The sequence below is a fragment of the Pristiophorus japonicus genome, chromosome 30 (genome assembly GCF_044704955.1).
Source record: "Pristiophorus japonicus isolate sPriJap1 chromosome 30, sPriJap1.hap1, whole genome shotgun sequence".
Classification (NCBI taxonomy): Eukaryota; Metazoa; Chordata; class Chondrichthyes; family Pristiophoridae; genus Pristiophorus; species Pristiophorus japonicus.
In genome coordinates this window covers 11102946-11130218 of record NC_092006.1, presented here as the reverse complement: position 1 = coordinate 11130218, position 27273 = coordinate 11102946, and the positions used below count along the sequence as shown (strand labels likewise).

Here is a 27273-nt window from a genome sequence, read left to right as displayed (position 1 = left end):
AACACTCCCAGGGCAGGTACAGCACGGGGTTAGATACAGAGTAAAGCTCCCTCTACACTGTCCCCATCAAACACTCCCAGGGCAGGTACAGGGGGTTAGATACAGAGTAAAGCTCCCTCTACACTGTCCCCATCAAACACTCCCGGGGCAGGTACAGCACGGGGTTAGATACAGAGTAAAGCTCCCCCTGCACTGTCCCATCAAACACTCCCAGGGCTGGTACAGGAGATTAAAGACAGAGTAAAGCTCCCTCTACACTGTCCCATCAAACACTCCCAGGGCAGGTACAGCACGGGGTTAGATACTGAGTAAAGCTCCCTCTACACTGTCCCATCAAACACTCCCAGGGCAGGTACAGGGGGTTAGATACAGAGTAAAGCTCCCTCTACACTGTCCCATCAAACACTTCCAGGGCAGGCACAGCACGGGGTTAGATACAGAGTAAAGCTCCGTCTACACTGTCCCATCAAACACTACTAGGGTAGGTACAGGGGGTTAGATACAGAGTAAAGCTCCCTCTACACTGTCCCATCAAACACTCCCAGGGCAGGTGCAGAGGGTTAGATACAGAATAAAGCTCCCTCTACACTGTCCCCATCAAACACTCCCAGGGCAGGTACAGCACGGGGTTAGATACAGAGTAAAGCTCCCTCTACACTGTCCCCATCAAACACTCCCAGGGCAGGTACAGCACGGGGTTAGATACAGAGTAAAGCTCCCTCTACACTGTCCCATCAAACACTCCCAGGGCAGGTACAGCACGGGGTTAGATACAGATCAAAGCTCCCTCTACATTGTCCCCATCAAACACTCCCAGGGCAGGTACAGGGGGTTAGATACAGAGTAAAGCTCCCTCTGCACTGTCCCATCAAACACTCCCAGGGCAGGTACAGCACGTGGTTAGATACAGAGTAAAGCTCCCTCTACACTGTCCCATCAAACACTCCCAGGGCAGGTACAGGGGGTTAGATACAGAGTAAAGCTCCCTCTACATTGTCCCATCAAACACTTCCAAGGCAGGTACAGCACGGGGTTAGATACAGAGTAAAGCTCCCTCTACACTGTCCCATCAAACACTCCCAGGGCAGGTACAGGGGGTTAGATACAGAGTAAAGCTCCCTCAACACTGTCCCATCAAACACTCCCAGGGCAGGTTCAGGAGGTTAGATACAGAGTAAAGCTCCCTCTACACTGTCCCATCAAACACTCCCAGGGCAGGTACAGGGGGTTAGATACAGAGTAAAGCTCCCTCTACACTGTCCCATCAAACACTCCCAGGGCAGGTACAGGGGGTTAGATACAGAGTAAAGCTCCCTCTACACTGTCCCATCAAACACTTCCAAGGCAGGTAGCATGGGTTAGATACAGAGTAAAGCTCCCTCTACACTGTCCCATCAAACACTTCCAAGGCAGGTACAGCATGGGGTTAGATACAGAGTAAAGCTCCCTCTACACTGTCCCATCAAACACTTCCAAGGCAGGTACAGCACGGGGTTAGATACAGAGTAAAGCTCCCTCTACACTGTCCCATCAAACACTCCCAGGCCAGGTACAGGGGGTTAGATACAGAGTAAAGCTCCCTCTACACTGACCCATCAAACACTCCCAGGGCAGGTACAGGGGGTTAGATACAGAGTAAAGCTCCCTCTACACTGTCCCATCAAACACTCCCAGGGCAGGTACAGCACGGGGTTAGATACAGAGTAAAGCTCCCTCTACACTGTCCCATCAAACACTCCCAGGGCAGGTACAGGGGGTTAGATACAGAGTAAAGCTCCATCTACACTGTCCCATCAAACACTCCCAGGGCAGGTACAGGGGGTTAGATACAGAGTAAAGCTCCCTCTACACTGTCCCCATCAAACACTCCCAGGGCAGGTACAGGGGGTTAGATACAGAGTAAAGCTCACTCTACACTGTCCCATCAAACACTCCCAGGGCAGGTACAGGGGGTTAGATACAGAGTAAAGCTCCCTCTACACTGTCCCATCAAACGCTCCCAGGGCAGGTACAGCACGGGGTGAGATACAGAGTAAAGCTCCCTCTACACTGTCCCATCAAACACTCCCAGGCCAGGTACAGCACGGGGTTAGATACAGAGTAAAGCTCCCTCTACACTGTCCCATCAAACACTCCCAGGGCAGGTACAGCACGGGGTTAGATACAGAGTAAAGCTCCCTCTACACTGTCCCATCAAACACTCCCAGGGCAGGTACAGCACGGGGTTAGATACAGAGTAAAGCTCCCTCTACACTGTCCCCATCAAACACTCCCAGGGCAGGTACAGGGGGTTAGATACAGAGTAAAGCTCCCTCTACACTGTCCCCATCAAACACTCCCGGGGCATGTACAGCACGGGGTTAGATACAGAGTAAAGCTCCCTCTGCACTGTCCCATCAAACACTCCCAGGGCTGGTACAGGAGATTAAAGACAGAGTAAAGCTCCCTCTACACTGTCCCATCAAACACTCCCAGGGCAGGTATAGCACGAGGTTAGATACAGAGTAAAGCTCCCTCTACACTGTCCCATCAAACACTCCCAGGGCAGGTACAGGGGGTTAGATACAGAGTAAAGCTCCCTCTACACTGTCCCATGAAACACTCCCAGGGCAGGCACAGCACGGGGTTAGATACAGAGTAAAGCTCCCTCTACACTGTCCCATCAAACACTCCTAGGGCAGGTACAGGGGGTTAGATACAGAGTAAAGCTCCCTCTACACTGTCCCATCAAACACTCCCAGGGCAGGTGCAGAGGGTTAGATACAGAATAAAGCTCCCTCTACACTGTCCCCATCAAACACTCCCAGGGCAGGTACAGCACGGGGTTAGATACAGAGTAAAGCTCCCTCTACATTGTCCCCATCAAACACTCCCAGGGCAGGTACAGGGGGTTAGATACAGAGTAAAGCTCCCTCTGCACTGTCCCATCAAACACTCCCAGGGCAGGTACAGCACGTGGTTAGATACAGAGTAAAGCTCCCTCTACACTGTCCCATCAAACACTCCCAGGGCAGGTACAGGGGGTTAGATACAGAGTAAAGCTCCCTCTACACTGTCCCATCAAACACTCCCAGGGCAGGTACAGGGGGTTAGATACAGAGTAAAGCTCCCTCTACACTGTCCCATCAAACACTCCCAGGGCAGGTACAGGGGGTTAGATACAGAGTAAAGCTCCCTCTACACTGTCCCTATCAAACACTCCCAGGGCAGGTACAGCACGGGGTTAGATACAGAGTAAAGCTCCCTCTACACTGTCCCATCAAACACTCCCAGGGCAGGTACAGCACGGGGTTAGATACAGAGTAAAGCTCTCTCTACACTGTCCCATCAAACACTCCTTATTGTAATGCCCAGTCTCCCTCCCGGGTTATTGTAGGGCTGTTGTGTCCGGTGTCTCCGAGCCCGGACCCGAGGCAGACTGTCGAGCGACAAAAGAGGGACCCGCCCATCCGCGGATGGCCGCCATTTTGGTCCGCGGCGGGGCGCGTGCGGGGCCGTCGACAGCGATGGTGCGGGGTTGGTGCGGTGTTTAACAGGGTGGGCGGGGGAATCGGCAGTGGGCGAGAAGACGGCTTCACGCTATCCACGCGATCGCTTACGGCGCGCGGAGCCCCCCCCCCCCTCGCGCGTGACGGAACACAAGTACAAACGGTGAAGGAAGGTCAGGGGCTGGTGGGATGCGAGGGGGCTGGGGGGTGGGGGGAGTAGCTGGAGGGGGAGGGGAAATGACGACTCAGACACGGGATATTACGGTACGGGGTCACGCACGGCCAGGGTTGGGCGTGCGGCGGCAGGTCAGATGTTTTGGCAACACACTTTCTTGGTGGGGACCTCCTCCGACGCTCCCTCGTTCGTGAAGCTGTTCGTGGCAAGGGAAACGCTGTTGGTTCCTTGCTTGTTGCCCCGGTTCTGGGACCGGCGGTGAAAGATTTCTGCCGATACAATCAGAGGCAAGTCAGGGACTAGGCACGACCATTCAGCTCATCCAAGCCCATCCCCCCAGTCCCCTAACCCTCCCATCGAAGCCCATCCCTCCCGTCCCCTAACCCTCCCATCGAAGCCCATCCCTCCCGTCCCCTAAACCTCCCATCGAAGCCCATCCCTCCAGTCCCCTAACCCTCCCATCGAAGCCCATCCCTCCCGTCCCCTAACCCTCCCATCGAAGCCCATCCCTCCCATCCCCTAACCCTCCCATCGAAGCCCATCCCTCCCGTCCCCTAACCCTCACATCGAAGCCCATCCCTCCCGTCCCCTAACCCTCCCATCGAAGCCCATCCCTCCCATCCCCTAACCCTCCCATCGAAGCCCATCCCTCCAGTCCCCTAACCCTCCCATCGAAGCCCATCCGTCCAGTCCCCTAACTCTCCCATCGAAGCCCATCCCTCCCGTCCCCTAACCCTCCCATCGAAGCCCATCCTTCCCATCCCCTAACCCTCCCATCGAAGCCCATCCCTCCAGTCCCCTAACCCTCCCATCGAAGCCCATTCCTCCAGTCCCCTCACCCTCCCATCGAAGCCCATCCCTCCAGTCCCCTCACCCTCCCATCGAAGCCCATCCCTCCCGTCCCCTAACCCTCCCATCGAAGCCCATCCTTCCCATCCCCTAACCCTCCCATCGAAGCCCATCCCTCCAGTCCCCTAACCCTCCCATCGAAGCCCAGCCCTCTAGTCCCCTAACTCTCCCATCGAAGCCCATCCCTCCCATCCCCTAACCCTCCCATCGAAGCCCATCCCTCCAGTCCCCTAACTCTCCCATCGAAGCCCATCCCTCCCGTCCCCTAACCCTCCCATCGAAGCCCATCCCTCCCGTCCCCTAACCCTCCCATCGAAGCCCATCCCTCCAGTCCCCTAACTCTCCCATCGAAGCCCATCCCTCCCGTCCCCTAACCCTCCCATCGAAGCCCATCCCCCCCCTCCCCTAACCCTCCCATCGAAGCCCATCCCTCCAGTCCCCTAACCCTCCCATCGAAGCCCATCCCTCCAGTCCCCTAACCCTCCCATTGAAGCCCATCCCTCCAGTCCCCTAACCCTCCCATCGAAGCCCAGCCCTCTAGTCCCCTAACTCTCCCATCGAAGCCCATCCCTCCCATCCCCTAACCCTCCCATCGAAGCCCATCCCTCCAGTCCCCTAACCCTCCCATCGAAGCCCAGCCCTCTAGTCCCCTAATACTCCCATCGAAGCCCATCCCTCCCGTCCCCTAACTCTCCCATCGAAGCCCATCCCTCCAGTCCCCTAACCCTCCCATCGAAGCCCATCCCTCCAGTCCCCTAACCCTCCCATCGAAGCCCATCCCTCCAGTCCCCTAACTCTCCCATCGAAGCCCATCCCTCCCCTCCCCTAACCCTCCCATCGAAGCCCATCCCTCCAGTCCCCTAACCCTCCCATCGAAGCCCATCCCTCCAGTCCCCTAACCCTCCCATCGAAGCCCATCCCTCCAGTCCCCTAACCCTCCCATCGAAGCCCATCCCTCCAGTCCCCTAACCCTCCCATCGAAGCCCAGCCCTCTAGTCCCCTAACCCTCCCATCGAAGCCCATCCCTCCCGTCCCCTAACTCTCCCATCGAAGCCCATCCCTCCAGTCCCCGAACTCGCCCATCACACACCCGTTATAAAGCTTTAATGACGTTGTCCATTTCTCATCCAATCTTGGATTACTAAAAATCAAAATAAATCCAGAGAACTTCACATAATCTACACAAATTATTTTTAAAAGTCTCTTGTAGGGCCCATTATTCCTGGTTTTGTGCTCACAGTCAATATTTCCTATTGTGAATTGCTATATAAACATGTCCTATTGGAAAGTGTGAGGTCATGCACTTTGGCAGAAAAAAATCAAAGAGCAAGTTATTATTTAAATGGAGAAAGATTGCAAAGTGCCGCAGTACAGCGGGACCTGGGGGTACTTGTACATGAAACACAAGAGGATAGTATGCAGGTACAGCAAGTGATCAGGAAGGCCAATGGAATCTTGGCCTTTATTGCAAAGGGGATGGAGTATAAAAGCAGGGAAGTCTTGCTACAGTTATACAGGGTATTGGTGAGGCCACACCTGGAGTACTGCGTGCAGTTTTGGTTTCCATATTTACGAAAGGATATACTTGCCTTGGAGGCAGTTCAGAGAAGGTTCACTCAGTTGATTCCAGGGATGAGGGGGTTGACTTATGAGGAAAGGTTGAGGAGGTTGGGCCTCTACTCATTGGAATTCAGAAGAATGAGAGGTGATCTTATCGAAACGTATACGATTATGAGGGGGGCTCGACAAGGTGGATGCAGAGAGGATGTTTCCACTGATGGGGGAAGACTAGAACTAGGGGGCATGGTCTTAGAATAAGGGGCCGCCCATTTAAAACTGAGATGAGGAGAAATTTCTTCTCTCAGAGGGTTGTAAATCTGTGCAATTCGCTGCCTCAGAGAGCTGTGGAAGCTGGGACATTGAATAAATTTAAGACAGAGATAGACAGTTTCTTAACCGATAAGGGATTATGGGGAGCAGACAGGGAAGTGGACCTGAGTCAGCCATGATCGTATTAAATGGCGGAGCAGGCTCGAGGGGCCGTCTGGCTTACTCCTGCTCCTATTTCTTATTTTGCCATGTCAACTGTCACGGTGTAGTTGCAAACTCTGGCCACAAGGGAGTGCTGTGGAGCACATTTCTGAAGTCTGTCTTCTCGCTCCTGTATATATTTTTTTAAACTTATATTCTTCGGTAACTGTTGACAATTCAATGGACTAGTTACTATCGGGCAAAAAATATTTTGAAACACCCCAATCCACTCATCCTCTCACTCATCTCATGGACCCTGAAATGAGCTTCCGGCCATATATCCGCGGCATAACTAAACCCACCTATTCCCACCTCCGTAACATCGCCCGTCTCCGCCCCCTGCCTCAGCTCATCCGCTGCTGAAACCCTCATCCGTGCCTTTGTTACCTCCAGACTTGACTATTCCAACGCGCTCCTGGCCGGCCTCCCACATTCTACCCGACGCAAACTAGAGGTGATCCAAAACTCGGCTGTACCCTTGTCCCAACTCGCACCGAGTCCCGCTCACCCATCACCCCCTGTGCTCGCTGCCCCGTGTCCTAACTCACACCGAGTCCCACTCACCCATCACCTCCTGTGCTCGCTGCCCCGTGTCCCAACTCGCACCGAGTCCCGCTCACCCATCACCCCCTGTGCTCGCTGCCCCCGTGTCCTAACTCGCACCGAGTCCTGCTCACCCATCACCCCCTGTGCTCACTGCCCCGTGTCCTAACTCGCACCGAGTCCCACTCACCCATCACCCCCTGTGCTCGCTGACCCACATTGGCTCCCGGTTAAGCAACGCCTTGATTTCAAAATTCTCATTCTTATTTACAAATCCCTCCATGGCCCCTCGCCCCTCCCTATCTCTGTAACCTCCGCCAACCCCACAACCCCCCGAGATCGCTGCACTCCTCTAATATTGCCCTCCTGAAGATCCCCGATTTCTATCGCTCCACCATCGGTGGCCCTGCCTTCTGTTGCCTGGCCCCAAGAACTCCCTGCCTAAACCTCTCCGCCTCTCTATCCTCCTTTAAGGTACTCTTTAAGACGGTCCTCTTTGACCAAGCTTTTGGTCACCTGTCCTTAATTTCTCCTTATAGCAACAGGAGGAGGCCATTCAGCCCCTCGAGCCTGTTATATTAGCAACAGGAGGAGGCCATTCGGCCCCTCGAGCCTGTTACACAGGAACAGGAGGAGGCCATTCGGCCCCTCGAGCCTGTTACACATGAACAGGAGGAGGTCATTCAACCCCTTGGGCCTGTTACATTAGGAACAGGAGGAGGCCATTCAGCCCCTCGAGTCTGTTACATTAGGAACAGGAGGAGGCCCATTCAGCCCTTCGAGCCTGTTACATTAGGAACAGGAGGAGGCCATTCAGCCCCTCGAGTCTGTTACATTAGGAACAGGAGGAGGCCATTCAGCCCCTCGAGTCTGTTACATTAGGAACAGGAGGAGGCCCATTCGGCCCCTCGAGCCTGTTACACATGAACAGGAGGAGGTCATTCAGCCCCTCGAGCCTGTTACATTAGGAACAGGAGGTGGCCATGCAGCCCCTCGAACCTGTTACATTAGGAACAGGAGGAGGCCATTCAGCCCCTTGAGCCTGTTACATTAGGAACAGGAGGAGGCCATTCAGCCCCTCGAGCCTGTTACTCGGGAACAGAAGGAGGCCATTCAGCCCCTCGAGCCTGCTCCACCAATCAATGGGATCGTAGCTCGAACCCCATCTACCCGCCAAGGTTCTGTGTCCCTTCCATACCCTTACCCAATGAAAATCCGTCGCCCTCGGTCTCGAGTGCCACCCTCCCAATGCGATGCCGGGTTAGGCCGAGATTGAGGCCTGCTGGCCCCACCTCCGTGGTAACCGTGGCAACCGGGACCAGGCCAGAACAGGAAACCGGGCAGCGCGGGGAGAGGGAGGGGTGGAGGGGAACGGTGAGTAAATTCTCGGGACTACCTTACGCACCTGTGATCACCGTCTGAAAGGCTGGCTCCACGTTGGTCGAGTCTAGCGCTGACGTCTCCATGAAGAGCATCTTGTGTTTCTCTGCAACCAAAAGCCAAAAAAATCGTAAAGGCCTCGCGGGAGCAGCAGGAGTCCGTGGAGCCTGTACCGCCATTCAGTCATCAGCGGCATCATCGCGGGTCGGGCTATGAAAGAGCGGGACCGGCCGACCGCTTCAACCTCCAGCGCAAGCCGCTCTAAGTGTGCGACGGTTCTGATTGGGCGACTGGGTGACGTCAGTAAAAAAGTGGTTGCCGTTTTTTGGAGCGTGGGCAGGAACATTGGCAGGGCCCAGGTACAGAGGAGGGGCGGATGAGCGGCGAGTGTTTGTGGCGGAGGAGCAGCGGGAGATCGGAGCGGAGGTGCGATATGTGGGCGCACTAGGCCCGTGCAGCAGAGCTGGTCTCCAGTCGTCCTGGTTAACCCCTGCCCCTGGACCAAGACCTCGCTCTGTCAAGCCCCGTGTGGTGGCTGGTGTGCAACGGTCACCCCACGTTAAAAAAATCCACCCACAGGCACCTTCCGCCCCCTCGATTGGAGTTCAGGACTGGAACATCTGGTCCTTCATCGAAACACCTGTGAACTCGTGGGAGCAAGTCACTCTCGTTCGAGGGACCGCCTATGACATCATCGGCAGTCCCTCAGAGTCGAGGAAGACTTGCTTCCACTCTAAAAGAGAGTTCTCAGGTGACTGTACAGTCCAATACAAGAACACAAGAAATAGGAGCAGGAGTCGGCCATTCGGCCCCTCGAGCCTGCTCCGCCATTCAATAAGATCACGGCTGATCCGATCATGGACTCAGCTCCACTTCCCCGCTCGCTCCCCATAACCCTCGACTCCCTCATCGCTCAAAAATCTGTCTATCTCCACCTTAAATATATTTAATGACCCAGCCTCCACAGCTCTCTGGGGCAGAGAATTCCACAGATTTACAACCCTCAGAGGAGAAATTCCTCCTCATCTCAGTTTTAAATGGGTGGCTCCTTATTTTGAGACTATGTCCCCTAGTTTTAGTTTCACCTACGAGTGGAAATATCCTCCTCGTCGAGCCCCCTCATTATCGTATACGTTTCGATAAGATCACCTCTCATTCTTCTGAACTCCAATGAGTAGAGGCCCAACCTACTCAACCTATCTTCATAAGTCAACCCCCTCATCTCCGGAATCAACCGAGTGAACCTTCTCTGAACTGCCTCCAATTGCAAGTATATCCTTTCGTAAATACGGAGACCAAAACTGCACGCAGTACTCCAGGTGTGGCCTCACCAATACCCTGTATAACTGTAGCAGGACTTCTCTGCTTTTATACTCTATCCCCCTTGCAATAAAGGCCAAGATTCCATTGGCCTTCCTGATCACTTGCTGTACCTGCATACTAACCTTTTGTGTTTCATGCACAAGGACCTCCAGGTCCCTCTGTACTTTGCAATTTTTCCCCATTTAAATTATAATTTGCTTTTCTATTTTTTCTGCCAAAGTGGATAACCTCACATTTTCCCACACTATACTCCACCTGCCAAATTTTTGCCCACTCACTTAGCCTGTCTATATCCCTTTGCACATTTTTTGTGTCCTCCTCACAACTTGCTTTCCCACCCATCTTTGTATCATCAGCAAACTTGGCTACAGTATACTCGGTCCCTTCATCCAAGTCACTAATATAATAGAATATAATAATATAATAGATTAATAATAGATTGTAAATAGTTGAGGACCCAGCACTGATCCCTGTGGCACCCCACTAGTTATTATTTGCCAATCCAAGAATGACCCATTTATCCCAACTCTCTGTTCTCTGTTAGTTAGCCAATCCTCTATCCATGCGAATATATTACCCCCAACCCGTGAACTTTTATCTTGTGCAGTAACCTTTTATGTGGCACCTTATCGAATGCCTTCTGGAAATCCAAATACACCACATCCACTGGTTCCCTCTTATCCACCCTGCTCGTTACATCCTCGAAGAACTCCAGCAAATTTGTCAAACATGATTTCCCTTTCAGTCACAGGTGGGACAGACATCATATCATAGGCAGTCCCTCGGAATCGAGGAAGACTTGCTTCCATTCTTAACATGAGTCCTTAGGTGGCTGAACAGTCCAATACGAGAACCACAGTCCCTGTCACAGGTGGGAAGACAGTGGTTGAGGGAAGGGGAGGGTGGGACTGGTTTGCCGCACGCTCCTTCCGCTGCCTGCGCTTGGTTTCTGCACGCTCTCGGCGACGAGACTCGAGGTGCTCAGCGCCCTCCCGGATGCACTTCCTCCACTTAGGGCGGACTGGTCTTTGGGCCCAGGGACTCCCAGGTGTCGGTGGGGATGTTGCACTTTATCAGAGGCTTTGAGGGTGGTCCCTGTAACGTCTTACTCTGCCGACCTGGGGCTCGCTTGCCGTGTAGGAGTTCCGAGTAGAGCGCTTGCTTTGGGAGCGCTCCGCTGGGCAGGCCACATTGTCCACATGCCCCAGACACGAGACTCCCAAAGCAAGCGCTCTACTCGGAACTCCTTCACGGCAAGCGAGCCAAAGGTGGGCAGAGGAAACGTTACAAGGGACCACCCTCAAAGCCTCCCTGATAAAGTGCAACATCCCCACCGACACCTGGGAGTCCCTGGGCCAAAGACCAGTCCGTTCTTGGCCAGCAGTGGGGTGGGGCCTTGGGAGTTTGGGCCGTAGGTGAACTTGACTGCGATGAAGAATCCTCACATATCATGACTGTCGGCCAGTTGCTGTATCTCCTGTGCTTTCTCCATCCACCACCTGTTCTTTAGGTCCCGGGTTTTTTGTTGGACCTCAGCCTTGAGCCGCCTGTAATGCTGCTTTGCTGCTCCCGAGTTGGGTTGTTGCTTCAGGCTCAGAAATGCTCTGCGCTTGCGATCGATTAGCTCTTGGATCTCCTGATCGTTCTCATCAAACCAGTCCTGGTGTTTCCTGGTTGAGTGACCGAGCGTCTCTTCACAGGCACTGGTTATGGAGGCCTGGAGGGCAGACCAAGCTCTGTGGGGCATTCTGCATCTCAGGGTCATCAAGGCACGCCAGGTTAGCTGTGAGGCGCTGGGCGACGAGACTCGAGGTGCTCAGCGCCCTCCCGGATGCACTTCCTCCACTTTGGGCGGTCGTGGACCAGGGACTCCCAGGTGTCAGTGGGGCCACCCAATGAGATCGCAGCTGATCTGTGACCTATCTCCATATACCCGCCTTTGGCCCAGATCCCTTAATACCCATTGGTTAACAAAAATCTATCAAGCTCCGATTTAAAATCAACAACTGACCCACAGCATCAATTGCCGTTTACGGAAGAGAGTTCTGTAGGAGAGGATGAAAACCCCCTCATTTTACCCAGAAGGAAAAGGGCTGTGGGATCAGTCTGTGCTGTGAATTGAAACCGATGGAAGGAAAACTTTGGGACACAAATGAATTTTGTAGGGGCAGACGAGGCCTGAAAGGGATAAAAGGGGGTGCATTCATGGAGACCCCCCCCAGTGTTTGGACTCATAGGAAAGGGAATTTAATTTGGAACTATCTACCAGAAAGTTTGAAATCCTAAAGTGCGCATGGAAGAAACTACGAACTTTAATCGAATTTGGGATTTTAAAAAGGTGTATGTTGGGTCTGCAAGAAAAGGGGTGAGGTCAGTGTCAAAAGGGCCAGTTTGGACATTGGAACTAATCAAATTGTCTGGGAACTGTATACCCTCGAAACTTGCCCCTTGAAAACATTAGCATTTAAATAATGCCACATACATATTCCAACACCTTTTTCATCAGGCATAGAAATATCTGGCTCAGGCCAGACTAGCACAATGGCTACAGGAGGCCAATGCAATCAACACCCACTCAAACCTTGAGTAGGTTAAGATCAGTGGGAAAAAAAACCTAAAAACCTAAAACTGCTGCATTTTTCAAAATCAAAAAGTCCACCAATGAGAAGAATCGACTTCAGCAGGAGAGGTGGACTGGATAATCTGGCTTTAAAAAAAGGGGTTTCTGACGTAGTGGTATAAAGGAGTGATGATTTTCCCTGCCCTCGTCATCCAACAACCACAACCACAAGCCTCTCGACACTGAAGGAAAACCAGTGTCCAAAGACACCGAAGATAGAAGAAACAAACCACCAGACTGCGGAAGGCACAGTAGTGAGTATAACCTCCGGTCCCCAGAACTCCCAACTCAGTTAGGCCAGGAAAGGTGGGAGGTTGGGCGTTGTACTGCTAAACTGGTGTAAAGATTTTCGTTGGGTCCGTTTTAGTGGGATTTAGGGGGATTGTTTTGTTGGTGTATTGCTGTTTGTTGAGTTACACCTTGTCAAATAAATTGGAAGCCTAAAGTTCCTCTTGGAATCACCTTGTCTCAGTTCTATTGTATTACATTTCCTGAGCGTGAGTCTTATGTCAGAACCGTGTAAGGGAAGCAAGGAGCGCCTCGAAAACGCTCAACTGTGTGTCACAGGCTCGGGAAGAAGGGGTTAGGAGTGTTTGACACTCACAGGTGCCTCACAGGCTAGGCATAAGCTGTGGGGACGCACGAGTCTCAAAACCCCCTTCATAAGCTGTGGACACAGTCTCTCCAGGGGTGCTCTTGCAGCACTCAGGGTACCTCACAGGCCAGGCATAAGCTGTGAGGGCAGAAGCCCAGAGAGAGACACCCAAGGCACAACAACAACCCTGTGAAAACCCCTTACAGTTCCAAACCTCTCCCACCCTTTGTGTGTAGAAGTGTTTCCTAATTTCACTCCTGAAAGGCCTGGCTCTAATTTTTAGACTGTGTCCCCTGGTCCTAGACTCCCCAGCCAGCCGAAATAGTCTCTCTCTCTCTGTTTCCGTTAATATCTTGCAAACTTCGCTCCGATCACTCCTTAACCTGCTAAATTCCAGGGAATACAACCCGAGTTTGTGTAATCTCTCCTCATAACTTAACCCTCGGAGTGCAGGTATCATTCTGGTAAACCTACGTTGCACTCCCTCCAAAGCCAATATATCCTCCCGAAGGTACAGGGCCCAGAACTGCTCACAGTGCTCCAGGTGTGGTCTAACCAGGGCTTTGTATAGCTGCAGTATAACTTCTATGCCCTTGCAGTACAGCGGGACCTGGTGGTACTTGTACATGAAACACAAAAGGATAGTATGCAGGTACAGCAAGTGATCAGGAAGGCCAATGGTGTCTTGGCCTTTATTGCAAAGGGGATGGAGTATAAAAGCAGGGAAGTCTTGCTACAGTTATACAGGGTATTGGTGAGGCCACACCTGGAGTACTGCGTGCAGTTTTGGTTTCCATATTTACGAAAGGATATACTTGCTTTGGAGGCAGTTCAGAGAAGGTTCACTCGGTTGATTCCGAGGATGAGGGGGTTGACTTATGAGGAAAGGTTGAGTAGGTTGGGCCTCTACTCATTGGAATTCAGAAGAATGAGAGGTGATCTTATCGAAACGTATAAGATTATGAGGGGGCTCGACAAGCTGGATGCAGAGAGGATGTTTCCACTGATGGGGGAGACTAGAACTAGGGGGCATGGTCTTAGAATAAGGGGCCGCCCATTTAAAACTGAGATGAGGAGAAATTTCTTCTCTCAGAGGGTTGTAAATCTGTGGAATTCGCTGCCTCAGAGAGCTGTGGAAGCCGGGACATTGAATAAATTTAAGCAGAAATAGACAGTTTCTTAAACGTTAAGGGGTTATGGGGAGCGGGCAGGGAAGTGGAGCTGAGTCCATGATCAGATCAGCCATGATCTTATTGAATGGCGGAGCAGGCTCGAGGGGCCGAATGGCCGACTCCTGCTCCTATTTCTTCTGTTCTTATCTCCTTCTTAAATATGTTCAGTGACTTGGCCTCCACAGCCTTCTGTGGTCGAGAATTCCACAGGTTCACCACCCTCTGAGTGAAAACATTTCTCCTCATCTCGCTCCTAAATTTCCTACCCCGTATCCTGAGCCTGTGACCCCTTGTTCTAGACTTCCCAGCCCCGGGGAAACATTCTCCCCGCATCCAGTCTGTCCAACCCCGTCACAATGTTATACCTTTCAGTGAGATCCCCTCTCATTCTTCTAAACTCCAGTGAATACAGGCCCAGTCGGCCCAATCTCTCCTCATACGACAGTCCTGCCCTCCCAGGAATCAGTCTGGTGAACCTTTGCCTTCCTAACTGACAGACAGCCGTTGGAGGAAAAGGTGACAGTGTCAAAGGTCAAAGGCGGCCATGTACAAGGGTTGGTGCTGTTCCCTGCATTTTTCCTGCAGTTGCCCACCTCGAAGAGGACGAAATCCGCACTGCGACTCCGGGAGGAGCTCCTCAGCCACGGGGGCTCTACTCAATCTGTCCTCAAAGGACAATCGCCCCCCCACCCCCCCTCCGCCCCCACCGATCCCAGGAATCTCGATGGCTAAGTCCCGTTCCCCCCACACCCCCCACCCCGCCACCTGAATTTACCTGCAAAGGACTTGGCCTCCTCCATGGGTACTGCTCGGATCTCGCTCAGGTCTGTCTTGTTCCCCACCAGCATCACGACCAGGCTGTTGTCGGCATGGTCCAACAGCTCGTTCAGCCAGCGCTCCACGCTCTCGTAGGTCAGGTGCTTCGAGATGTCGTACACCAGCAGTGCCCCCACTGCCCCGCGGTAGTACCTGCAAGGAACCAGAGCGCCGTGAGCGAGAGCGCCACCCGGTGGGCCAGTGATGCACTGCAACGACTGCTGCCGCTAATAATAAAGGGTCGCGCGGCCAAGTCACATGATGGCAGTTTCTGTCATTAGCCATCTGGTAGAGTTTCTGAGCGACATTGTAAAAGCGAGAGCACGTGGAAAACAAGCGCAGGCAGCGGAAGGAGCCTGCGGCAAACCAGTCCCACCCACCCCTTCCCTCAACCACTGTCTGGGAGGACAGACGCACCAACATTAGCGTCCTCGACCAGGCCAACATCCCCAGCATCGAAGCACTGAGTGGTTGAGGGAAGGGGAGGGTGGGACTGGTTTGCCGCACGCTCCTTCCGCTGCCTGCGCTTGGTTTCTGCACGCTCTCGGCGACGAGACTCGAGGTGCTCAGCGCCCTCCCGGATGCACTTCCTCCACTTAGGGCGGTCTGGTCTTTGGCCGGGGACTCCCAGGTGTCGGTGGGGATGTTGCACTTTATCAGGGAGGCTTTGAGGGTGGTCCCTGTAACGTCTTACTCTGCCGACCTGGGGCTCACTTGCCGTGTAGGAGTTCCGAGTAGAGCGCTTGCTTTGGGAGCACTCCGCTGGGCAGGCCACATTGTCCACATGCCCCAGACACGAGACTCCCAAAGCGAGCGCTCTACTCGGAACTCCTTCACGGCAAGCGAGCCAAAGGTGGGCAGAGGAAACGTTACAAGGGACCACCCTCAAAGCCTCCCTGATAAAGTGCAACATCCCCACCGACACCTGGGAGTCCCTGGCCCAAAGACCAGTCCGCCCTAAGTGGAGGGAGTGCATCCGGGAGGGCGCTGAGCACCTCGAGTCTCGTCGCCGAGAGCGTGCAGAAACCAAGCGCAGGCAGCGGAAGGAGCGTGCGGCAAACCAGTCCCACCCTCCCCTTCCCTCAACCGCTGTCTGTCCCACCTGTGACAGGGACTGTGGCTCTCGTATTGGACTGTTCAGCCACCTGAGAACTCACTTAGAGTGGAAGCAAGTCTACCTCAATTCCGAGGGTCTGCTTATGATCATCATCATCATAGGCAGTCCCTCGAAGCGAGGATGACTTGCTTTCACGCCAAAAATGGATGAGTTCACAGGTGTTTCAATGAAGGACCTAATATTCCGGACCCCGAACTACATCCTGAAGGGTGGAAGATGTCTGTGGGTGGATTTTTTTAACGTGGGGTGACCGTTGCACACCAGCCACCACACGGGCTTGACAGAGCGAGGTCTTGGTCCAGGGGCAAGGGTTAACCAGGACGACTGGAGACCAGCTCTGCTGCATGGGCCTAGTGCGCCCACATATCGCACAGTGTGGGCTGGGCCCGTGCTGCCCCTGGGCCCTCGCCTCTCCTGGGCCCCGAACTCACGCCTCCGCTGGGCCCCGATCACGTCCCCCTATAGTCTCTCGCCGCTCCTGCTGTATCTGCCCACGCTCCAATCACCGACTTGAACAACGCTGATGATGATGTGAGGGTATATCAACAACCGCGGCCGAGTAAAACAGGCTCCGCTCCAACTCCTCGCGTGAGTAGGGATCGGCAATCAGCCAATGCTGTCCTGGGTTCTCCAGGAATTTAACATTAATCTTCATCATTGGCCGTGAGAAACTCCCGGGAAATAAATTATGGGCAAGTTAATAAAAATAAGGTTTTCCTTCATTTCCCCGAGGAGAAAACGGTGGCTCCTTCTGCCATTGGCTTCCATATTTACGAAAGGATACACTTGCTTTGGAGGCAGCTCAGAGAAGGTTCACTCGGTTGATTCCGGGGATGAGGGGGTTGAATTATGAAGAAAGGTTGAGCAGGTTGGGCCTCTACTCATTGGAATTTAGAAGAATGAGAGGTGATCTTATCGAAACGTATAAGATTATGAGGGGGCTTGACAAGGTGGATGCAGAGAGGATGTTTCCACTGATGGGGGAGACTAGAACTAGGGGGCATGGTCTTAGAATAAGGGGCCGCCCATTTAAAACTGAGATGAGGAGGAATTTCTTCTCTCAGAGGGTTGTAAATCTGTGGAATTTGCTGCCTCAGAGAGCTGTGGAAGCTGGGACATTGAATAAATTTAAGACAGAAATAGACAGTTTCTGAACCGATAAGGGGGCGGGCAGGGAAGTGGAGCTGAGTCCACGATCGGATCAGCCATGATCGTATTAAATGGTGGAGCAGGCTCGAGGGGCTGAATGGCCGACTCCTGCTCCTATTTCTTATGTTCTTATTTTCTGTACCTGTTCGTGACATGGTAATGAGTTGTGTACCTCGGTCAACCAGATAACCTAGAGTGTAATCACTCCCGATTGCTGTGAGAAGGCGGGGCTCTGAGCTAATGGGCATGTCGGGCGGCCAATGGCGGGAGTGTGGGGGCATGGCCAGTTAGCAGCAGGTGGTCATGTGATAACACCTCCAGGAATCTGTCCAATCAGAGTTGGCGTCCCTGATTGATGAGGGGGAAAACGATGGATCATTTCAATTTTCCTCTCTAATCTCCCTCTCCAGTGTCAAGCCATGGCACTCTCGCCTCTGAGTCAGGAGGTTGTGGGTTCGAATCCCACTCCAGGGACTTGGGCACAAAATCCAGGCCGACACTCCGAATGGAAGTACTGAGGGAGTGCCGCACTGTCGGAGGGGCGGTACTGAGGGAACGCCGCACTGTCGGAGGGGCAGTACTGAGGGAGTCCTGCACTGTCGGAGGGGCAGTACTGAGGGAGCCCTGCACTGTCGGAGGGGCAGTACTGAGGGAGTGCGGGACTGTCGGAGAGGCAGTACTGAGGGAGCACCGCACTGCACTGTCGGAGGGGCAGCACTGAGGGAACGCCGCACTGTCGGAGGGGCGGTACTGAGGGAACGCCGCACTGTCGGAGGGGCAGTACTGAGGGAGTCCTGCACTGTCGGAGGGGCAGTACTGAGGGAGCCCTGCACTGTCGGAGGGGCAGTACTGAGGGAGTGCGGGACTGTCGGAGAGGCAGTACTGAGGGAGCACCGCACTGCACTGTCGGAGGGGCAGTACTGAGGGAACGCCGCACTGTCGGAGGGGCGGTACTGAGGGAGTGCCAGACTGTCGGAGGGGCAGTACTGAGGGAGTGCCGCACTGTCGGAGGGACGGTACTGAGGGAACGCTGCACTGTCGGAGGGGCGGTATTGAGGGAGTGCCGGACTGCCGGAGGGGCAGTACTGAGGGAGTGCCGCACTGTCGGAGGGGCAGTACTGAGGGAGCGCCGCACAGTCGGAGGGGCCATCTTTCGGATGAGACGTTAAACCGAGGCCCCGTCTGCCCTCTCGGTGGATGTGAAAGATCCCGGGGCCACTATTGGAAGAAGAGCAGGGGGAGTTCTCCCCGGTGTCCTGGGGCCAATATTTATCCCTCAACCAACATCACTAAAACAGATGATCCGGGTCATTATCGCATCGCTGTGTGTGGGAGCTTGCTGTGCGCAAATTGAGCTGCCGCGTTTCCCACAATACAACAGTGACCACACTCCAAAAGTACTTCATTGATTGTAAAGCGCTTTGGGACATCCTGAGGTCGCGAAAGGCGCTATCGAAATGCATTTCTTTCTTAACAACAACTTGCCTTTATACAGGAGTGTTATCAAACAAAATTAGACACACATACATATTAAGACAGGTGACCAAAATCACCTCCGACAGTGCGGTGCTCCCTCAGTACTGCCCCTCCGACAGTGCGGCGCTCCCTCAGTACTGCCCCTCCGACAGTGCGGCGCTCCCTCAGTACTGCCCTTCCGACAGTGCGACGCTCCCTCAGTACTGCCCCTCCGACAGTGCGGCGCTCCCTCAGTACTGCCCTTCCGACAGTGCGGCGCTCCCTCAGTACTGCCCCTCCGACAGTGCGGCGCTCCCTCAGTACTGCCCCTCTGACAGTGCGGTGCTCCCTCAGTACTGACCCTCCGACAGTGCGGCGCTCCCTCAGTACTGCCCCTCCGACAGTGCGGCGCTCCCTCAGTACTGCCCCTCCGACAGTGCAGTGCTCCCTCAATAATGCCCCTCCGACAGTGCGGCGCTCCCTCAGTACTGCCCCTCCGACAGTGCGGCGCTCCCTCAGTACTGACCCTCCGACAGTGCGGCGCTCCCTCAGTACTGACCCTCCGACAGTGCGGCGCTCCCTCAGTACTGACCCTCCGACAGTGCGGCGCTCCCTCAGTACTGCCCCTCCGACAGTGCGGCGCTCCCTCAGTACTGCCCCTCCGACAGTGCGGTGCTCCCTCAGTACTGCCCCTCCGACAGTGCGGCGCTCCCTCAGTACTGCCCCTCCGACAGTGCGGCGCTCCCTCAGTACTGCCCCTCCGACAGTGCGGCGCTCCCTCAGTACTGCCCCTCCGACAGTGCGGCGCTCCCTCAGTACTGACCCTCCGACAGTGCGGCGCTCCCTCAGTACTGACCCTCCGACAGTGCGGCGCTCCCTCAGTACTGACCCTCCGACAGTGCGGCGCTCCCTCAGTAGTGGCACTGGGAGTGTCAGCCTGGATTATGGGCTCAAGTCACTGAAGTGGGACTCGAACCCACGACCTTTTGATTCAGAGGCGAGAGAGAGAGAGAGAGAGAGAGAGAGCAAGAGAGAGAGAGAGAGAAGCGAGAGAGAGAGAGAGCGAGAGAGAGAGAGCGAGAGAGAGAGAGAGAGAGAGAGAGCGAGAGCGAGAGAGAGAGAGAGAGAGCGAGAGCGAGAGAGAGAGCGAGAGAGAGAGAGAGCTATGCAATGAGCCACAGGCCGACAGCATGAGATCCGAAAGACCCGTGACAGAGAGAGAGAGAGGGAGGGGTTTGGAGGAGGGGAAGGCACAATCCGATAAGCTCCTCCGTGTCACCCGTCTGGCCGTGGGGAGAGAAGGAAGGCAGGAACAGGTCGGAGGCCATTCGGCCCTTTCATTCTGTCCCGCCACGCAATTAAGATTACGGCTGATCTGCATCAACCCGCCTTGGGTCTTGAAGTAGTTGACTCAGGAAGAAAGGTTGAGCAGACTGGGCCTGTACTCATTGGAGTTTAGAAGAATGAGAGGCGATCTTATTGATTCTGAGGGGGATTGACAGGGTAGATGCAGAGAGGATGTTTCCCCTCGTGGGGGAATCTAGAACTAGGGGGCACATCGTTTCAGAATAAGGGGCCGCCCATTTAAAACTGAGATGAGGAGGAATTTCTTCTCTCAGAGGGTTGTAAATCTGTGGAATTCTCTGCCCCAGAGAGCTGTGGAGGCTGGGTCATTGAATATATTTAAGGCGGAAATAGACAGATTTTTGAGCGATAAGGGAGTGAAGGGTTATGGGGAGAGGGCGGGGAAGTGGAGCTGTGGCCATGATCGGATCAGCCATGATCGTATTAAATGGCGGAGCAGGCTCGAGGGGCCGAATGGCCGACTCCTGCTCCTATTTCTCATGTTCTCGTGTTCCGTAGCACCTAAGACTTTGCCGGGGTGTCAGCGCGTTGCATGCGGGGGTACGTACGCGGAGGTGATGGCCCGGTAACGCTCCAGCCCCGCCGTGTCCCAGATCTGCGTCTTCACCGTCACCCCATTCACCGTGACACTGCGTGTGGAGAACTCCACACCGATCGTGGTCCTGCTGTCATGGTTGAACTCATTGCGTGTGAAGCGGGAGAGTAGGTTACTCTTCCCGACTCCCGACTCCCCGATCAGCACCACTGGGAAGAGAAACACAGACACCGCTTAAAGCAGACACCCCGGGAGTGAGTTACAGGCCGGAATCTAACCGAGGGGTTCGGGGGGTTTATATATAGAACAACAGATACCCGGGATGAGTTACAGGCTGGAATCTAATCGTAGGGTTTGGGGGGGTTTATATATAGAATAACGGATACCCGGGAGTTAGTTACAGGCTGGAAACTAATCGAGGGGTTCAGGGGTGTTTATATATAGAACAACAGATACCCGGGAGTCAGTTACAGGCCGGAATCTAATCGTAGGGTTTGGGGGGGTTTATATATAGAATAACGGATACCCAGGAGTGAGTTACAGGCTGGAATCTAATCGAGGGGTTCGGGGGGTTTATATATAGAATAACGGATACCCGGGGAGTGAGTTACAGGCTGGAATCCAATTGAGGGGGTTCGAGTGGTTTATATATAGAATAACGGATACCCGGGAGTGAGTTACAGGCTGGAATCTAATCGAGGGGTTCAGGGGGTTTATATATAGAATAATGGATACCCGGGAGTGAGTTACAGGCTGGAATCTAATCGAGGGGTTCGGGGGGGTTTATATATGGAATAGCGGATACCCGGGAGTGAGTTACAGGATGGAATCTAATCGTGGGGTTCGGGGGGGTTTATATATGGAATAGCGGATACCCGGGAGTGAGTTACAGGATGGAATCTAATCGTGGGGTTTGGGGGGGTTTATATATAGAATAGCGGATACCCGGGGAGTGAGTTACAGGCTGGAATCTAATCGAGGGGTTCGGGGGGGTTTATATATGGAATAACGGATACCTGGGGAGTGCGTTACAGGCTGGAATCTAATCGAGGGGTTCGAGTGGGGGTTTATATATAGAATAACAGATACCCGGGAGTGAGTTACAGGCTGGAATCTAATCGAGGGTTTCGGGTGGTTTATATATAGAACAATGGATACCCGGTGAGTGAGTTACAGGCTGGAATCTAATCGAGGGGGTTCATATATAGAATAACGGATACCCGGGAGTGAGTTACAGGCTGGAATCTAATCGAGGGATTTGGGGGTGTTTATATATAGAATAACGGATACCTGGAAGTGAGTTACAGGCTGGAATCTAATCGAGGGGTTCGGTGGGGTTTATATATGGAATAACAGATACCTTGGGAGTGAGTTACAGGCTGGAATCTAATCTAGGGGTTCGAGGGGTTTATATATAGAATAACGGATACCCGGGAGTGAGTTACAGGCTGGAATCTAATCGTGGGGTTCAGGGGGTTTCTATATAGAATAACGGATACCCGGGAGTGAGTTACAGGCTGGAATCTAATCGTGGGGTTCAGGGGGTTTCTATATAGAATAACAGATACCCGGAGTGAGTTACAGGCTGGAATCTAATCGAGGGGTTCGGGGGCTTTATATTTAGAATAACGGATACCCGGGAGTGAGTTACAGGCTGGAATCTAATCGAGGGGTTCGGGGGGGTTTATATATAGAATAACAGATACCCGGGAGTGAGTTACAGGCTGGGGTATAATCGAGGGGTTCGGGGGGGGGGGTTTATATATTGGGGAGAGGTGTCTCTCGGTTTGCCCCTTTGCTTTTACTGGTACCCTGCCGCTGTGTGTGAGATGATTGAGTTGCGGTTAGACGGACTGGTCTGTACAGGGAGTGTTTGTAGAGTTAATCTCTCTCTGTGTCTGGTGCTGAGTCACTGCCTATTCAGGGAGCCCCGCCTGTGACCCAGGGCCCTGTTACTCAGTGGCACAGTCTGGGCTGTGTGCAGCAGGGCTACACCCGGTGATCTCAGTGCACAATAGCACCTGGTTCCACAGGGCCCAGCCCGAGCCTGCGCTGTCTGCTCTAACTCCAATCATGAATCATCCCCCGATCCCATCCCATATCTCGGCCTCTCCCAGCTCTGCTCATCCTGCCCAAAAGGCCTCAGGCATTCTCTCGGCCTCTCAGGGATCTGCTCTCCCTGGGCGGGGTTAGGGGCGGTGGAGAATGTTACGGGTGGTGGGCGGGGTTAGGAGTTAAGCGTAGTAGGCAGGGTTAGGGGTTAGAGCTAAGGGTTAGGGTGTTAGTGATCAGGGTTAGGGGTTAGGGTTAAGGAGGTTGGTGTTTAAGGGTAGTGAACATGTTTAGGGTGTTAGTGATCAGGGTTTGAGGGTTAGCGGTCAGGGTTTGTGGGGTTAGGGATCAGGGTTAGCGGTCAGGTTTTGTGGGGTTAGGGGTCAGGGTTTTAGGGGTTAAGGGTGATGGGAGGGCTATGGGATGGTGGGAGGGGTTAGGAGTGGTTAAGGATGGTGGGAGGGGTTAAAGGTGATGGGAGGGGTTATGGGCAGTGGGCCGGGTTAGGAGTTAGAGCTAAGGGTTTGGGATTAGAGTTAAGGGTTAGGGTGTTAGTGATCAGGATTTAAGAGTTAGGGATCAGGGTTTGTGGGGTTAGGGGTCACGGTTTGTGGGGTTAGGGGTCAGGGTTTGAGGGTTAGGGATCGGGGTTTGGGAGTTAGGGGTCAGGGTTTGGGGGGGCTAGGGGTCAGGGTTTGGGGGTTAGGGGTCAGGGTTTGGGGGTGTTAGGGGTCAGCGTTTGGGGGGTTAGGGGTCAGAGTTTGAGGGGTTAGGGGTCAGGGTTTGGGGGTTAGGGGTCAGGGATTGAGGGAGTTTAGGGTCAGGGTTTGAGGGAGTTTAGGGTCAGGGTTTGAGGGAGTTTAGGGTCAGAGTTTGGGGGGGTTAGGGTCAGGGTTTGGGGGGGTTAGGGTCAGGGATTGGGGTTTGGGGGGGTTAGGGTCAGGGTTTGTTTTTTTTGGGGGGGGTTAGGGTCAGAGTTTTTTTGGGGGGGGTTAAGGTCAGGGTTTGGGGTGTTTGGGGTCAGGCTTTGGGGGGTTTAGGATCAGGGTTTGGTGGAGTTTAGGGTCATCGTTTGGGGGGCTTTAGGGTCAGGGTTTAGGGTTAGGGGGATTTAGGGTCAGTGTTTGGGGTTAGGGGGTTTAGGGTCAGAGTTTGGGGTTCGGGGGGTTAGCGTTTGGGATATGGTGGGTTAGGATCAGAGTTGAGGGTTTAGGGTCAGGGAGTTTTAGGGTCAGGGTTTGGGGTCAGGTTCAGGGTTTGGGGTCAGGTTCAGGGTTTGGGGGGTAAGGGTCAGTGTTTGGGGTTAAGGGGCGTTTAGGGTCAGGGTTTGGGGGGGTTAGGGTCAGGGTTTGGGGTTAGGGGGTGTTTCGGGTTTGGGGTTAGGATCGGGGTTTGGTGTTAGGGTCAGGATTTGGGGGTTAGGATCAGGGTTTGGGGGGTTAAGGGTCAGGGTTTGGGGGTTGGGGGGTTTAGGGTCCGGGTTTGGCGGGTTAGGGTCAGGGTTTGCGGGAGTTTAGGGTCAGTGTTTGGGGTTTTGGGGTTTAGGGTCAGGGTATGAGGGAGTTTAGGGTCAGGGTTTGGGGTTTTGGGTCAGGGTTTGGGGGGTTTAGGGTCAGGGTTTGGGGGGTTTAGGGTCAGGGTTTGGGGTTTTTTCGGGGGTTAAGGTCAGGGTTTGGGCTCAGGGTTTGGGGGTGTAGGATCAGGGTTTGGGGGAGTTTAGGGTCAGGTTTTGGGGTGGTTAGGGTCAGGGTTTGGGGTGTTTGGGGTCAGGGTTTGGGGGGTTAAGGGTCAGGTTTTGGAGTGTTTGGGGTCAGGGTTTGGGGGTTTAGGATCAGAGTTTGGGGGGTTAGGGTCAGGGTTTGGGGGGGTTTAGGGTCAGGGTTTGAGAGAGTTTAGGGTCAGGGTTTGGGGTCAGGATTTGGGGTCAGGGTTTGGGGGAGGTTAGTGTCAGGGTTTGGGGGAGGTTAGGGTCAGGGTTTGGGGTGTTTGGGGTCAGGGTTTGGTTTTTGGGGGGGGTTAGGGTCAGGGTTGGGGTGTTTAGGGTCAGGGTTGGGGTGTTTAGGGTCAGGGGTTTGGGGTCAGGGTTTGGGGTGTTTGAGGTCAGGGTTTGGGGTCTTTAGGGTCAGTGTTTGGGGGGTTTAGGGTCAGGGTTTGGGGGAGATTAGGGTCAGGGTTTGGGGTTGGGGGAGTTTAGGGTCAGGGTTTGGGGGGTTTGGGGTCAGGATTTGGGGGAGGTTAGTGTCAGGGTTTGGGGGAGGTTAGGGTCAGGGTTTGGGGTGTTTGGGGTCAGGGTTTGGTTTTTGGGGGGGTTAGGGTCAGGGTTGGGGTGTTTAGGGTCAGGGTTGGGGTGTTTAGGGTGAGGGGTTTGGGGTCAGGGTTTGGGGTGTTTGGGGTCAGGGTTTGGGGTGTTTAGGGTCAGTGTTTAGGGGGTTTAGGGTCAGGGTTTGGGGGAGATTAGGGTCAGGGTTTGGGGTTGGGGGAGTTTAGGGTCAGGGTTTGGGGGTTGGGGGAGTTTAGGGTCAGAGTTTGGGGTTTGGGTGTTTAGGATCAGGGTTTGGGGTTTAGGGTCAGGGTTTGAGGGGGTTAGGGTCAGGGTTTGGGGGAGTTTAGGGTCAGGGTTTGGGGTTTAGGGTCAGGGTTTGGGGTTTAGGGTCAGGGTTTGAGGGGGTTAGGGTCAGGGTTTGAGGGGGTTAGGGTCAGGGTTTAGGGTTTAGGGTCAGGGTTTGAGGGGGTTAGGGTCAGGGTTTGGGGGAGTGTAGGGTCAGGGTTTGGGGTTTAGGGTCAGGGTTTGGGGTTTAGGGTCAGGGTTTGGGGTTTGGGGTATTTAGGGTCAGGGTTTGGGGGGTTTAGGGTCAGGGTTTGGGGTTTGAGGTATTTAGGGTCAGGGTTTGGGGGAGTTTAGGGTCAGGATTTGGGGGAGTTTAGGGTCAGGGTTTGGGGGGGTAAGGGTCAGGGTTTGGGGTTTAGGGTCAGGGTTTGGGGTTTAGGGTCAGGGTTTGGGGGGTTTAGGGTCAGGGTTTGGGGTTTGGGGTATTTAGGGTCAGGGTTTGGGGAGTTTAGGGTCAGGGTTTGGGGGAGTTTAGGGTCAGGGTGTGGGGGGGTTAGGGTCAGGGTTTGGGGGGGTTAGGGTCAGGGTTTGGGGTTTAGGGTCAGGGTTTGGGGTTTAGGGTCAGGGTTTGGGGTTTAGGGTCAGGGTTTGGGGGTTGGGGGAGTTTAGGGTCAGAGTTTGGGGTTTGGGGTATTTAGGGTCAGGGTTTGGGGGAGTTTAGGGTCAGGATTTGGGGGAGTTTAGGGTCAGGGTTTGGGGGGGTTAGGGTCAGGGTTTGGGGTTTAGGGTCAGGGTTTGGGGTTTAGGGTCAGGGTTTGGGGGGTTTAGGGTCAGGGTTTGAGGGGTTTAGGGTCAGGGTTTGGGGTTTGGGGTATTTAGGGTCAGGGTTTGGGGGAGTTTAGGGTCAGGGTTTGGGGGAGTTTAGGGTCAGGGTGTGGGGGGGTTAGGGTCAGGGTTTGGGGGGGTTAGGGTCAGGGTTTGGGGTTTAGGGTCAGGGTTTGGGGTTTAGGGTCAGGGTTTGGGGGTTGGGGGAGTTTAGGGTCAGGGTTTGGGGTTCGGGGGACTTAGGGTCCGGGTTTGGGGGGGATTAGGATCAGGGTTTGAGGGTTGGAGGAGTTTAGGGTCAGGGTTTGGGGGAGTTTAGGGTCAGGGTTTGGGGGAGTTTAGGGTCAGGGTTTGGGGGAGTTTAGGGTCAGGATTTGGGGGTTGGGGGAGTTTAGGGTTAGGGGGATTTAGGGTCAGGGTTTGGGGGGGATTAGGATCAGGGTTTGGGGTTTGGGGTTTGGGGTTTAGGGTCAGGGTTTTGGGGATGGGGGAGTTTAGGGTCAGGGTTTGGGGGTTTGGGGAGTTTAGGGTCAGGGTTTGGGGGGTTTAGGGTCAGGGTTTGGGGGTTTGGGAAGTTTAGGGTCAGGGTTTGGGGTTTCGGGTCAGGGTATGGGGGTTGGAGGGGTTAGGGTCAGGGTTTGGGGTTTAGGGTCAGGGTTTGGGGGGTTAGGGTCAGGGTTTGGGGGGTTTAGGGTCAGGGTTTGGGGTTTAGGGTCAGTGTTTGGGGAAGGGGTGGTTAGGGTCAGGGTTTGGGGAGTTGGAGTGAGTGTTTAAGCTGAGCTCCTGTATTTGCGCCGCCCGGAGCTCTCACCTTTAAACACGAAGCTGTAATCTTCCTCCGCCGAACTCATCCTGCAGCCCAACCCCAAAAGCGCGGCTGGTCCCGGGGGAGAATGTGTCGGCTCCCAGCCTGTCCCCGCCGCTCGGTCCCGGTCCCGGTCTGCCTCACCTGTCCCGGTCTGCCTCACCTGTCCGGGTCTACCTGGCCCTCTGCCCCTCTCCGACAAGTTTGTCTTCCTGCTTTCTGGGCGGGTTCTGCTCCAAATCCGGTTTGACCAGTTCCTGCTCCACAGGTGGCTGGGAAACACACCCACAGCTCACCTGTACAACCCTCACCTGTACACACCCTCACCTGTACAACCCTCATCTCTGCAAATCCATCCTGTGCAAACCCTCACCTGTACACACCTCACCTGTACAACCCTCACCTGTACACACCCTCACCTGTACAACCC

At 54.2% G+C, this 27273-nt stretch overlaps 1 protein-coding gene across 1 annotated transcript; it reads right to left on the bottom strand.

The window, feature by feature from the left end:
* Positions 1–26972, bottom strand: LOC139240214 (ras-related protein Rab-25-like). The gene is made up of 5 exons (XM_070868685.1): positions 26850–26972; positions 20627–20822; positions 14952–15145; positions 8492–8572; positions 1–3932 (listed from the first exon to the last, which is right to left on the bottom strand). Exons 1-5 carry the CDS (start codon positions 26887–26889, stop codon positions 3796–3798), a joined length of 648 nt encoding a protein of 215 aa, XP_070724786.1. The 5' UTR covers positions 26890–26972; the 3' UTR covers positions 1–3795.
* Between the last annotated feature and the right edge of the window lie 301 nt (positions 26973–27273).

What these genes read in the sequence shown, in the direction of transcription:
- LOC139240214 (XM_070868685.1), bottom strand. Translation starts at nt 26,889, where the DNA reads ATGAGTTCGGCGGAGGAAGATTACAGCTTCGTGTTTAAAG. An exon ending in TTACAGCTTCGTGTTTAAAG is followed by an intron (nt 20,823 to 26,849) that starts GTGAGAGCTCCG and finishes TTCTCTTCCCAG; the next exon opens with TGGTGCTGATCGGGGAGTCG. An exon ending in GGAGGCCAAGTCCTTTGCAG is followed by an intron (nt 8,573 to 14,951) that starts GTAAATTCAGGT and finishes TTTTGGTTGCAG; the next exon opens with AGAAACACAAGATGCTCTTC.